Here is a 14732-nt window from a genome sequence, read left to right on the forward strand (position 1 = left end):
CGTATTGATCTCAGCTCGCGTATCAATCTGTATTCTTCCTTCCATCTCTTTCTTTCTCTCTTCTTTCTCTCTCTCTCTCTCTCTCTCTCTCTCTCTCTCTCTTTCTCTTTCTCTTTCTCTTTCTCTTTATCTCTCTCCCTTTGTGAAACGCGCACGAATTAACATCGTCCTCGTTCTGTTCTCTCATTGCAGGCAGAAGCGAAGTTGCGTGAGCGGGAGCGGTAGCCGCGGAAACGGGGCGATTGGCGGTACCGGAGGCGGTTCAGGTACAGCGGGCGGCCGCGGCGGCGGCGGGGGCGGTGGTAGCCCCGGCAGGGGCGCCGGCGTCGGCGGAGTTGGGGGCGGAGGGGGAGGAGGAATAGACGGTGGCGTGGTGTCTACTACTGCACTATCGACTACCGGCCATCATCACCATCACCATCATCATCATCATCAGCTCACCACCACGACGACTACCACCACCACCACCACCATCACCTGCGGCTCCAGACATCACAGGCACAAGCTGCCTGCCGGCAAACAGTGCACGGAACACCGTCATCACGCGCATCACCACCGGCATCACCCTCACCATCGCTCCCATCACCGGGGCATGAACATGGGCCAAAAGATTTCAGGTTAGGATTCGCACCCGGATCACGTTAACAACACGTCAATGCGTCTAAAAATCGAGCATAGGAGTTTTGCAATAAAGCAAAAAAAGCAAAAAATCCAAATGAGTGATAAGCAAAAATATATTCGTAATAAAAAGTAATATTAAATTATTTATTTTAAATTACAATAAAGTTACTATTAAATAATTTTGCAAATTCTTCGTACTACTTTTAGGTGAAACAAATTTTATATACAAAAAATTCGTTGCAAAGATATTTAATAATTTAATATATCACAAAAAGTCTTTTTTTTTTTTACCTAGTTTCACTGTAAGTTTACTTAGACTGTAAAAGATTCAGTCTGTGAAATTTCTACTGCGAGTCTATCAATTGGCTTCAAGTTGATGCTGCACGAACACCAATAGATCAAATCGTGTGTGTTCTTTCTAATCTCCAGTTACGTGCATCAGTCATGCTTACGCAATCAACAAATACAATGGATTTGCCGAGTTTTTACGAAGATGTCACATCGGTGAGAATTCTTATTCCATAAATCAACGAAGAAGAGAGGTGGAGAATTTATAGGAGCTCGAATATCAGCTCCAAGTCAAAAAAGTTGCGTCGCTGTTTGTTCTGTGGATAATTTTAGAATATTTCGTAATTTATATCCGGCGTTACATATATCTTCTCAACACAAAGACATCTTCGCTACTACGAAAGCTACACGCTCGGGCGCATTTATTCACACGGAGAGCAACATTTCCGAACGGCTTACGCGCGCGTGTAAACCCGACGAATTTATTTTTCTTTCACCCGGTTCCGGTCCGGTTTCGTAAGAAGTCCGCGCCTGTTGAATGTCGTCATCGATTTTGCAGATGTGACTTTAAACGGAAGAGTCGTTGAACGTAAACGAAATATGGAAATGCGACAAAGCGTCGAATTTTAAGGAAAAGACACTCTCGCATGTAAAATCCGGATCTACAACAAAATCAACGAAAATATTCAGAGAAGATATTCAGAAAAATATAAAAAAGAAATTCATAAATATTCCCCCGAACTTTTTCACATGTTTGTATTTTACACTTCGCTGTGCGTCTTTGTTTAAAATTAGAGCTTAATAAATCGCACGAAAGACGAAGTAATCATCATGTTTCTTCGAATGCAAATCGCGCGACACGTGTTAACGTGCTCGCTAAATATGTCGTTTTCCTCCTCGCGTCTCGGCCGATCTTTCGCGCGCAAGACGCGTTAGTCTGCGAAGCTCTTCTTCTCGCCCACGTCTTTAATCTTTCGCGCGCTCGTCAAGTTTATACTCCGCGTATTCCCGTCGTGCTTAAGCGCCGTTGCGACGTAATGACCGCTGCGGCTAATTACTCACCACGTACGACAATTCTCATTAAGAGGCTCACAGGCCCGAGTCTCGAGTCCACGGACAATTCTCGCCAAGGATAATCGCCGCTGTTATTAAGTTCGTCGATTACTCTCCCATTTTCCTTTTACCCATTTTCGTAGAACCGGCTTGTCGCGGTTTTTTTATTCTTTTTTTTTTCGACACATTCGACCACTCCGATATTTCTCGATATATCGACATGTTAATGTATTTTAAAGAAATAAAGATTTAAACATTCTGTATAAAAAAAAAAAATCAAAACGACTTGCCCATCTTTCCCAGCAACAATTGTCCTTTCGCAGTCGACGGAGAGTAAAATACGAATAAGACCTTGGAGAAAACTTGATTATCTTTGAGCGCAGTCTGTCGACGATACAACAAAGCGCGTTTCGCGCTCGTCTCCACGTAAATCGTGAAACTTCATCTATGCAAGTGTGACTTTATGATAATAATAACAATAATACGTATCTCCTTGATAATGTTAAATTATACTGTCAACAATTCCTCAATATTTCCCGCGAATTGTTTCAGTTACGTGATTCGCGCGTTTTTTTTTGTTTTTGTTTTTAACATTCGTCGGTACTGGACTTTTTTTTGAAAAATCTGACAGGAGCGTGATAATACGTAGACAGATAAGCCGAAGACAAACCAAATACTGTCGCACAAAAGCGAGTCAATGTGTACAATAGTGTTTAGAGAATACAAATGTAGCGAACGATCGGGTTTACCGTGAGACTACGCGTTTACAAAATGCGCTATCGAAGAAAACCAGGTAGAGAGAGAGAAAACTCTTCGTTGATATTTCACAATATTCTCTCCTTACACAAAGTACAACTTTTATTCTTAATGTCGTTTTTGAATGTACGTACCACAAGTTTTCTTCCGCGAGAATCGTGTTTAGGTTTAGGTTAGTTTATTGACAATTCCGCTCGTCTCGGCGCTCGCGTGGTATCAAGGTTGTTATCGATTGATCGTCGTCGAATACGTAACCGGTCGCGTATAGTTAACGGAAAAACTTGTTTGTAGGAGGTGTGAAGAGCATGAGCCGGGAGAGCGGTGCCGGTACTAACGGCGGTGTCGGCGTCGGCGGTGGCAACAACACGACGTTCACACGCTCGGTGGTGCCGCGCGAGTTGGCGCAGGATTTCTCGAGACCGGCGCGACTCGACGTGCTGCTCGACATGCCGCCAGCGTCAAGAGAGACTCAGTTCCATCACAGCTGGAACGCCGAAGATCGTAGTCTAAACATATTCGTCAAGGTTCGTACGCAAAAATTCGATTTAATTAAATTTCGAGGAACAGAGTAGATCCGCAATGAGTTTGTGTTTATGTTGATTATTTACAATGTTGCAAGTTGAGAGTGTTGTTTCTCTGCTTCTTTCAGGAGGACGACAAGCTGACGTTTCATCGACATCCCGTCGCTCAGAGCACAGACTGCATACGAGGGAAAATGGGCTACACGAAAGGTATGCACGTGTGGGAGCTTTATTGGAGCACGAGGCAACGGGGAACGCATGCGGTGGTGGGTGTCGCGACGGCAGATGCGCCTCTTCACAGCGTCGGATATCAAAGTCTAGTGGGCAACAACGAGCTCAGTTGGGGCTGGGATCTGGGTAGAAATAAACTCTATCACGACTCGAAGAACAACAACGGCGTGACGTATCCGGCTCTCCTCAAGCCAGACGAGACCTTCATTGTTCCTGACAAATTCCTTGGTGAGCGAGCGTGTTGTATTCTTTGTCTAATCTCCAATTCCCTCACGAATCGAGTAATTACGATGTATAACCGTTTTTTTTTTTGTTTTTATTTGCAGTGGTCCTCGACATGGACGAAGGTACGTTAGCATTCGTAGTAGACGGTCAGTATCTCGGAATAGCCTTCAGAGGACTCAAGGGAAGAAAATTGCATCCTATCGTGTCCGCCGTGTGGGGACACTGTGAAATCACGATGAAATACATCGGTGGACTTGATCGTAAGCAACGTTACGCATGTAGTTAACGCGCATTTCCGGTGTTTTCTTCTTTTACTAATCGTGAACTAAATTTTTCCACAGCCGAACCTCTCCCTCTCATGGATCTCTGCCGAAGAGTGATCAGACAGCGAATCGGCAAGCACAGATTAGAGGAGAAGATCAACGAACTCAATCTGCCGCAGACGATGAAGACGTATCTTCTGTATCGCGACCGAAGGTAACCACCGAGTGAATTTCCTCAAGATGCCGCCACGATTACGACTGCGATTATCACAGCGAGCGACAACATCACCGTGCAACGCACAGGCGACCGTCCGCTTTCCCCTCACGCGCCATCACGGACAGCAGCAGCCCGTTAACCGCGCGTCTCCGCACGTTATCGCGTTGAAAAGACGTTCGAAAGACATGCGGATAGGAACGACTGATGAAATATTCTGTAGATAGTGACTCGTCAACAAAGGCGTTCTTATCGCGATATAAAGTTTATAACGATGAGAGAGTAAAACTTTATTATAGTCATCTTCGATGAGTTTCTTCTTGAGAATGACGTGTCTCAAACGGAAGGAGAGTAAAACCGCTACAAAAAAAAAAAACTGCTTCGACGAAATTTACGGAAAATTAGTTATCGATTTAAGTAATGTGTTGTTGTTTTTCTGTTTATATAGTTTTATTTCATTATGTGATGTCAGTGTCTATGTTGTTTGTATATTTATTTAAAAAAAAATGAATATTACATTATTCTAGCAAATAGCGATAAGCGACAAGTTCGGTAACTTTCGCGAGCGCGCAGGTTCTAAGTAAGTTTTTGTTTGTTATTTCGGTAGTAACTTTACCGACAATCGGAACTTTAGAGACAATTGCGATCTATGAAAATTCGGAGACGCGTGGTTTACAGAGAAGAAGAAGAAAAAAAGGGAAGTGAAAAAAGGAAGTAAAAAAAAGAAGGAAGTTTCGCAGTTGGCCAGTAACAAAACAAGTTAACGCTTAGTCACGTCTGAAGACTATGATACGGACGTGTCGCTTGTTTGATTGTGGACAAGCGGGCTTGCTCTAGTCCGGCCGGCCACACAGCGGATATGCAATCAAGTGGAGTAACCAAAACAACAACAAGAGGGAGAAGAATCGGGCGGAAAGAAAATAAAACTAAACTCGATAAAATACTCGTCTCGACGACGAGGTAGAAGCCGTGTCACTTAGCGATGAAGGGAAAGTTAATTCAAATTGGTACGTGTGTGTGTGATAGACTCATGAATAGACCGATTTTTCAAGTATTTTCTAAGCATATATATAAATAAATATATATATATATACATATATATATATACTAGGTCTAATGAAACATAGTGCTGTATGCGTGTTGTATCGTGGGCGTCGATGGATAAAAATATAAAAGACCAACCAAATTTGACGAGATAGAACGAGGATTCAGTGCGGGGTATAACGAAGATATCGAATTTTTCCATCCCTTCTCCCCGCCGTAATCTCCCCCTTAGCAGTGTTCAAAAAACAAAAAGAAAGATAGGAACTTCCGGTTGCGAGTTCCGCGGGGAGAGAGAGAGATCGAGTGAAAAAAAAAACAGAGTGCGAACAGAAGTGTAAACACAAAGAGCAGAGTAATAAACAAGGGAGGTAAAAAATGGATGAAGAGCAGACGACGTGATGCTGATGATTTGGTGAGAGGAAAGGTGAACAAAATATTAAGTAAATTTAACAAAGAAGAAAACGCATGTTACTAAAATTAATTATCCACATCTAACTGATTCAAAGTGCTCTAATGACTTCGCGAAAATAGCATGTATTTACCTGTAATGTTTAAGAGAAAAAAAAACGAGAGTTAAATCACGGGCATTGGCACAAATTTGTTCCGAACAAAGAATTTACGAATAAAAAATCGTCTCCGAATTTGCCGCGCCGTACGGCGAATTTCGGTCGGCGGCACACACAAGTATGATATAATATGCGACGTCAGATTATACTTATCACACAACATTTCATCGTAACAATTTGTCGGATCGTCGATCGTATAAATAGTTACAGCGAAATAAAAAATATTTAAAAAATAAAAAAAAAAACGTTGAGTAAACGACGCCGATTATATCGAGTGTGTAACTATTGTACTAATTAGTATGGCGAAACCTTTACGACTGGTCTCTATAGTATATCTCTTTACTCTTTACGTTTGTCGCTTAGGTTAAAAGATAAAAAAAAAATAAAAAAAAATAAAAAAAAAACTACCACCGTCATCGGCTGTATGTCGATTTGTACATATATTGATATATTGATTAAAAATATATATATATACGAGACGATGTACGTGTGTATTGTGAAAATGTATCCACAAAGATTGTATCCGTATATCTCTGTGCGGAATAGGCAGACCGAATGCGAGATCGACAACCTCATCGTCGTCGGTGTGAAATGTGTAACGTAAAATAAAAAAAATTCTCATCTTGCGTCGTCGGGCCTCCGTTTTGATCTTATAATTTCTGACGCGCACGAGCCTATAAATAAACGCGATTTATATTAAAGATCACTCGTCCACACCTCCACCTAGCTTTTCTTTGAGAGAGCTTCGTCCGTGCTCGGATCGTATTGCGTCTTCCGAATTTATCAATTGTATCTTTAATCGCGGCTTTTATTCGATCGTTGCAAAAACGTTGTAGATCGCGGTCGTTTTCATCACGAATCACGTTCCTTCTTCATTCTCGAATTATCATTTTCTTTTTTTTTTTTTTTAAACCGCTATCTCGCACTCGGAAGCTTTGATTGCGCAGCTTTGCGAACTTGCCGAGCGTTTTTTGGGTTTTTCGCTACCTCTTTATGTCACGAGATATGCAAAAAGGGACACGTGACTCCACGAGACGCGAACAGCGCGCGAGTGACGACGAGCGGATGCGAGAACGACTCGATCTTTTCCCGATTTAATTTGCGTCCGTTACCTCTGTGTCCGATATGCGTGTGTTGTCGTCAGTGATGTTTCGTTTTTTTCTTTTTTTTTAATGGAAACACTGAAAACGAGATACGGACGACCGCGCGCGGAACAAGAGGAAACGACTGAATAAAAGGGCGAAGATACAGCGCGATTCTCGCGCGAAGGAACAAAGTCGTCCTCGTTCTGTCTTCATCGCACGACAAAGCTATCGGTTTACTTTGTCGTTTTTTTTTTTTCCATACGGCATTCGTGCGCACACACAAACGAAGACAACAACGATGATAGGGTCAACATTTGGCCAAGATTGATTCTTGCGTGCGAACAGCTCGAATAAAGTAAAAAAATTTAAGTGGAGACGAGAACGAGCGTGTATGCGCGCGTGAAGACGCGGGCGCGCATCGAGTGTGTATGTACATAACACAGTATCGGAGTTGACGCGAGCTAAAACACAGGTTTTTACCGGTTTTTATATTTAATAAGAAAACACACACGTACAACCTGTGTTTTGCGGCTCGGATCCGCCCGAATACTCTTCGGTTTCATCTTCTCACGAGCTTATCCGATTGGTGTACGTACATGTATGTGTCCACGATTTAATGTACATTTGTTATTCGTATGTCGTGTTATTTCGTATATCGTACGCGAGAAAATTGAGGGAAACTAATCAATTACACACTCGCGCGTGCTCTCTACACACACACACACACACACACACACACACTAAGAAAAAACACTAGGAAGGTTTTTCCGTAAGTTACCATCACTTACTGCCGCCCGTTGAACCGCGACGCTGTTTGTGTTTTTTCTTTTATACATGAATTGCCTAGGAACACGCGTCAAGAATGGAACACACGACAAATAGAGAGAGAGAGAGACACGAGATAGGAGAAATGTATATGTTCAATACTGTACAAAATAACTATTATTGTGAATTATTATCATTAATATTAATACTAGTACACATTTAGTATATTGTGCCCAATACTTTAATTAATTACTCGGACCCGTTATCGTGATTAGTCTGGTATGCAGAATATTACTTAATTCACCCCACGTGTGTGTAAAATCACAGGTAGAGAAAATTGTTTTTGTTTTGTTTTTTTTTGTTCTTTTTTTTAACGTGAGGACCTTCAATCCTCAAGAACTTCCTCCCTAGGTCGCTCATGAAACAAAAAAGAACTGTTTTTCTGTACCTATGATTTTGATATCCAAGCAAATAGTTGTAGTCCGGATATCGTCATCGTGGGATTCAATTTTTGTACGATAGAAATGAAAAATGTGTACCGAGAAACACAAGAGAAAGATTGATGTGTATGTGATCGATCGATACATTATTATTTGTATATGACGTTTTGTGTACGTAGCGCCAAGAAAACGAACATTTTCTTTGACTCGCGACTGTATTTCTCGCTATAAAAAAAAAAAAGTACGTGTAAAATTAATTTCACCGAGAGTCGGTGTTGCTTTCAAAATTTATGTGAAACTATATAAAAAAAGAAAAAACGAAAAAAAAAGACCAAAGTACTTTACTGGCAATCGCTTATATGATTTGAGGTTTTACTTGTTTAAATTGTTAACTTAAGAGAGGAAGAGGAGAATAATTTAGCTTACAACAATTGTGATTTGGTTATTTCTGATTAGGATCCAAATGTGTGATATGTAAATCTAAATATCAATTCTTTGCGAGATACATAATTTTATATGCATAAGTTGTTTTTGAAAATATAATACCGATATTTGTATTCTTTTAATTTCTGCCGGGATCAAAACGAAAATTAACAAAACGGTCGCAGAAAAACTCTAGAGATGTAAGAAGAAAACATTGACTGTATCCGTTTTTGATCTGAGCACAATATTTGTTTGTTATATTGCTTAAAGTTCAGCAATGTTGGAAATATAAGTTTGCTTGAATGTGGAATTTATTCTTCTTTAGTAAATGTATCAATATATCTTGTTTTTAAATATAGTGTATATATATAAATATATATATATACATATATATATACATATATACATATACCCACATATATGTACATATATATATACGCGGACCGACGAGCTCTGCCAGTTATACAGAATATTATTTAAAACTAATTCCAAGCACTTTTAAAATCAAAAATTTTGCGCAGTTTGACCAAATCTTTCGTTTTTCAAACGACTGTTCTCTCCTGTTGAGCTCTAACCAAGCCTTGTGCGTTAATTAATTATTCTCTTCGATCGAGGATCATTACATCATTATTCAATCTGTCAATTAAACTAAGTGATCAAGTAATCGACGTGTTGAACCTCCGATTACTCGTTTTCTTCCGATTGCTCTTAATTCGAAACACATCGATTAATATTCGATGTTTTTTGGACTTGAACTCCGTTAGTGTCACTTATCAATTCTTCTCTTCGACCTTAGTAGTGTATATAAAGTATGTATTTTATTTTATATACTTATGTGTAAGAATCATTTGTTTTTTGTTTTTTGTTTTTTTTTTTTGTTTTTTTTTTGTTTTTTTTTTTTAATGCGTTACAAACTGAGAGAGAAGCTAGCGCGGGAGTCTAGCTTCTATTGACACGAGCCATTCCTAGTAGCATGTATATTTAATCTTAAAATAAAATTCGCACACGTGACTGAAGACAAAAAAAAACAAAACCCAATTCTGCGAATCAAGAAAAACACTGTTCTTGGCTGCCAAGTGATGACTGTAAATTACTGTCGTGATAATATTGTAACAAGGGTAGAATTTGTATCTACATCGATCGATTGCATATAAACAATATAAACCACTATAGCTTTTAAACAATGAGAGACCGCCTCACACATCTCTGTTTGCATGCGGTAAAAATTTTCCCGTTACAGCTGTTGTAACGGTTTTATTGGTTTCTTTTGTTTCTTCAACGCGAATTGTCCCACGTGTCCTTCGTGCAAATGATGACGTGAACGATCTTGAAGAAGAACGTCAATAGCAAATTTATATTAGTTTAATTGAAAACAAATCAGCGAAAATCTAAGGAAAGTCTATAAGTCCGTAATGTGTAATTGCGTTTTGGCACGATCGAGCATACATTGCCCGAACACGACCGTACTTATATATTTGCCTAAATGAAATACATTTATGCCCAATTTTTTCACCTCTGATAAGTTCTCGATAAGTTTATCTAAAAGATAAAGTATATCTTTTTGTATATCTTTATATCCAGAGGATAGCTATCGGGAGGTATGAAGAAATCGGACCTTAATGTATATTTATATATTCAAGATCTCTTTTCTTTCCGTTTTTTTGTTTTCTTCTTCTTCAAATTGTAAATTGTCACGTTTACAGAGAGAGATGCGGACTCGATGCAATTATCAACAAATCCTTGAAAACGCGCAGTGTATATATAATTTTGGTGAAAAGTGATGAATAAAAGTAATCTAATCAAATTGACACGGAGAGTGACTGTCTCACGGATTTTAATTTTGTGATATTTTGGTAGAAAGTGTTTTTCTTCGATTGAGAAAATGACGTAAGATTTCAGACGGAAAACTCGCACCAATTTTCTCCAAACTTTACAAGCATTAAAACAAATTACATAGATATCCTTCTTTTTGATCCAAATCGAACGTTGTCTAGGGCGGAAAAAAAAAAACAAAGTTTCGGTCGTAACCAAACTGCCCCCTCATTGCCTTCGAGGCAGAAAATTTGTACGCCGAGCACCAGATAATCAAGTGCTGAATTTTAATGCACAATATTGATCATATATTCTAAAATTGTATATCTCGTTTTAGAAAGTAATCACGTCTCCTTTAAGAAGTCGCATTTAAGTTTAAAAAAAACTTGTCTTAATTTTATGTAGTTAAAAACAATCGATTATTAAATACAATTGCAAAAAGTTGAGAAAAGTTTAATAAGATTTATGTTTGTTTTTTTTTCTTGGTGCGACACTCCACGCAACTAGACGGAGCTACAACTGTGTACTGTTGACTCTTATTGGCACTTTGGTAACGAACATCAATTTATTTACAAATTCCTTGTTTATAAACAAAGTGGTTTCACACGTAGCAATGTGTGCGCTCTGCTTTGTTTGTAAAAAAATTTTAGGTATATTAATTAGTTATGTGCGGAGAGTAATAATCTCGTTATAATAAAATGAATTTTAAGAAGCAATTTGTTATTTTTAACGAGGAGCGGAAATTCGTCGTCGACCGTCTTTTTTTCTGTCGAGAGCTGCGAAAAATTCATTTTCTTACCCGAACGCGGATTTGAACCTTTGTACTGAACTAAATATTAAACCAAACCAAGTACGTAAATGCATCTCACACGTTCTTTCTTTTTTTTTCTTGTGTGTTTTCGAGACGACGGAATTATTCTAAAAAAAAAAAAAAAAAACAAACAATTGTAAAAATTTAGAAAATGAAAATACGAATCAATATTGGGGGATAGAATAAGATAATACAAAAATTGTATAAAAACCCTTATACTTTATATATGTGTGATATTCGAATTTTATACTAAGTGACTTGTAAAAACAAAATAATAACACGTGTATAAAGCGGTGCGGGCGATCAATTTGAAACTTAATTGAAGCCAATGCGAGCTCGACGCATGGATCTGCGGACTGTAATTTAATCAAGAGAGAGGGGTGGGAGGAGAGGGAAAGAAACGTTCTTTATCTCTTTTGTGTAATTCCCATTGATGAAAGAATTACGTCGATTAATTCGGATTACAAAAGCTTGCTTGCTCGTAACGCAACGCTATGGCGATGTTCATGCGCGAAGATGCATTTACGGGTTACAGAGTTGTAAAAGCGTTACGAAAACTATTTTAACGCGTAAGTTATTGTAGGTAAACAAAAATCCGCATGCGTTTCAATTGCGAATTGTATTCATTTATTTTGCATGATATTATGTAATACGCAACTAATCCCCAAAAAAACTATTCTTTATAAAAAAAAAAAAAAGTTTTCTAAAGGGCGTTTGTGCGACGCCTTTTTTACCTCTTTTTTGTTTTTAATTTAAAAAAAAAAACAAAAAACAAATTGTTGCAACGCGCGTGCGTTAAAAGTTATACAACAGATCCGGGCTGCATTCCACTCGCAATCAGTCGATTCTGCAGAATGCAGAGAGATGGTAATCGGGAGCAAACCAGAAACAAATTTTGCTGATTCGAACGGATTCGAAAACGGGGGCGGGAGGGAAGGGAAAACTGCAATTCCATTGCACGCGTTGCGTGCTATATACGATATATTTGTTACGTGCAACAAATTTCGTTCGAAATTTAGTAGAATTTATATCCTCCCACTCTCGGTCGGGGATGGGAGCGCGATTCGGAAAATTCTCTATAAAAATGCAAACTCCTAAACGAATCGGGCTTTTATCCGCAATGTGTTGCTTTCATTTTGTTTTTTTATCGAGAAGCGAATCTCTTCGCGCCACTCTCAGATCCGGGAATGCAGCCCTGGACTATTTCAACGAGCGATCTCACGTTATTAAGTGTAGGTTTACGCGTCTAGCGTGTTATGTAACAAGAGATACCGATTAATTGACGCATAAATCGATGCATATAGAACTCGAGAGCATATAAATGCCTTAATGTTAATGATAATATTGGATACGTTATTATATTGTGTAATCAGCCGACGGGAAGAGACGATACTTATGGAAATATATAAGCGAGGCAAATGTACACACACAGACCACATACACGCAAACATACATACACACATACGTACATACATATACATAGTCCCGAAGACGCGATCGATGTCTCCGTTTTGTTCGCGATATTTGATATTTTCTTATAATCCCCGAAGAAAGCCAGAGAGAGAGAAAGCGAGAACGAATGTGTAAGCGAAGTGTGTGTCTCATAGCGAACCGCTATCTAAAATAGGTCAAGCTAGATGTCGATGTTTGTAGCAAATAAAGAAACAAGGCAGCACACAGCATATTGTAATTAAAATTATAAAAAGTCATTAATATACCGCCGGTCTTTTTATTCATTCAACCAGCAACCACGTTATATATTTAATGCATGTGTGTAACAATTTATATTGATTAATTAATTAATTAGGACCGTCACGGCGGTTCGTGTTGGTCAAGACGTTGTTCGGAGCTGCACGCATGTTTCTTATCACCACCGGAGCGTCGCAGTCTCTGTAAAGCACGTCGCAGTTCTCCCCTCGAATTCCCGCTGCGCCCGCGTCCCTCACGAGACGATCCCAGCCCGAGGACGACGGCCCCAATGATTTCTCTATGTCTCTCCTGCGAAAGAATACGAACGTGACGGTGGGAAAAGAAAATTCCGAGAGTGCTCTCTTTCGCGCGCGAACACAGCGGATAAAAAAAAACTCACGTTAAGTACTTCGCCAGCATTTTGCCCGGTGCGCCCAGGTCACGGAAGAGCTTGCGATTCTCGTGACATATCGTTCTCTGTATGCATCGCACTCGAGCGTCGCTGTTGAGAATCTCCTCCTCCTCCGGCGTCTAAATGTTCAGCGAGAAAATGAAAATCTTAATATCACCGCACCGAGTATTTTATCATTTTCACCGCGCCGGAATTTTTACCCGTCGTGATTTACTCAGGCAATTTCGTTCGGCCGAGAACGAAATGTTTTTAAACGCAATTAACCCCGGAACATCCCGGCAAATCTGCCGGGTTCGTCAAATTGTTACTTACTGCCGTTGCTGACGGAAAACTTTGCAATTTCGCAAATTTGTTTTTCGAAAATTGAGAGAAATGTATTTTCGAAAAAATCTGTGACAATTTTTATCTAAATTTTCAGAGATTCGAAACCGCGCGGTTTCTGCTCGATTTATTTTCGTTTCTCACAAGTTCAGCAATTTTAATTTTCTTTTTTTTTTTTTTCAATAAATGAATTCGTACCACAGGACGAAAATCATGTGCGGCGTAAACTTCCCGCTTCTGTCTGGACGACAGCAGATCCATAATCGCGTCCTTCCGCTTAACCGCACTTAGCGTGTTCTGTATGATCGCCAAGAGCAGCAGAAGACCGATGAAACTGACTATTACAAGCTGCTTCGACGTGGGTACAACAGAATGCTCTATCGAGTGCGCCATCGGATACCCGACGTTGGGATACTCGTACCCGTAAGGTATGTTTTCGCTTCTGTGATGCAGGAACGTTCGTGGAGGCACTGAAACAGCTTTTCGTCGTTTTAAAAGCGTTCGCGACGATCTGGTTAACGCAAAAGAGAAAGCTAGCTGCGGTTCGATTTTCGCGCGCCTTGAATCCGCTTCGGACATCAGTTTTTTTAAAAACGTTCGACGTTTTTTTTTACGCTTATTCGATTTACGCGCCTCGTTTTTATTTATTTATTTTTTTTGCTGCAGTGATCGGCAGCGCATCACGGGAACAATGTACTTGAAATTTCAAAACTGACTTCTTTGATGCTCTTAACGCGACAATCGAAGCGCGACGCCTGGTCGAGGCCTGATTACAGTCGCGTCACAAAGGACAAGAGTGCGATCAAACGCGCGAGCACCGTCTTAGCGCGCGAACTAAAATAGAAAAATCTTTACCGGGGAAAAAGTAATCCGAGGGCATCATCGGCTGCGGCTGCGGCGGTACGAGGGCTGCGGGGACCAACGCGGCCATTCCGCCGCGCGTCACATCCGGCTGCAGCTCGATGTTATTTCCCGCCTCCGAGGAGGACGAGCCGTTTCCGTTCGGCGGGAACGCGACGGTTTTCGGATCCTGGCCGGCGATCAGAGCCACGATGGTCCCGAGTACAGGAAGCATTTTCATTTTTCCGCTCCTATGTAGTCGCGACGAGAGAGATTTACGACACGCCGGATTTTTCACAATCGAGCCCTTTCAATGCGAGTTTTGTCGACTGGTGTGTCGTCGATACTGTCG

The 14732-nt window shown here is 40.1% G+C and overlaps 2 protein-coding genes across 4 annotated transcripts in view; one reads left to right on the forward strand and one right to left on the reverse strand.

Annotated features, from left to right (window-relative positions):
- Positions 1 to 10303, forward strand: part of LOC109861776 (protein gustavus) — a 41010-nt gene extending 30707 nt beyond the window's left edge. For all 3 annotated transcript variants that reach the window (XM_020441584.1, XM_020441580.1, XM_020441592.1), the window contains 5 exons: positions 193 to 617; positions 3010 to 3242; positions 3368 to 3698; positions 3797 to 3955; positions 4037 to 10303. In XM_020441584.1, the coding sequence (XP_020297173.1) occupies positions 193 to 617; positions 3010 to 3242; positions 3368 to 3698; positions 3797 to 3955; positions 4037 to 4176 (1288 nt within the window). In that variant the 3' untranslated portion in view covers positions 4177 to 10303. The remainder of the gene's footprint in view (positions 1 to 192; positions 618 to 3009; positions 3243 to 3367; positions 3699 to 3796; positions 3956 to 4036) is intronic.
- Positions 10304 to 12917: 2614 nt separating this feature from the next.
- On the reverse strand, positions 12918 to 14615 carry LOC109862272. Its single transcript, XM_020442270.1, has 4 exons — positions 14396 to 14615; positions 13739 to 14010; positions 13208 to 13338; positions 12918 to 13116 (listed from the first exon to the last, which is right to left on the reverse strand). The coding sequence occupies exons 1-4, from the start codon at positions 14613 to 14615 to the stop codon at positions 12918 to 12920; spliced, it is 822 nt and encodes a 273-aa protein (XP_020297859.1).
- Between the last annotated feature and the right edge of the window lie 117 nt (positions 14616 to 14732).

This window comes from Pseudomyrmex gracilis, unplaced genomic scaffold (genome assembly GCF_002006095.1).
Source record: "Pseudomyrmex gracilis isolate BER0280 unplaced genomic scaffold, ASM200609v1 scaffold_9, whole genome shotgun sequence".
NCBI classification, from domain to species: Eukaryota; Metazoa; Arthropoda; class Insecta; order Hymenoptera; family Formicidae; genus Pseudomyrmex; species Pseudomyrmex gracilis.

Excerpts from the sequence above, each read along its gene's own strand:
- LOC109862272 (XM_020442270.1), bottom strand. The coding sequence starts at position 14,615 with ATGCTTCCTGTACTCGGGACCATCGTGGCTCTGATCGCCGGCCAGGAT. Across the intron at positions 13,339-13,738 it reads CACATGATTTTCGTCCTGTG|ACGCCGGAGGAGGAGGAGAT; the intron begins GTACGAATTCAT and ends CTGAACATTTAG. Across the intron at positions 13,117-13,207 it reads ATGCTGGCGAAGTACTTAAC|GAGAGACATAGAGAAATCAT; the intron begins GTGAGTTTTTTT and ends ATTCTTTCGCAG.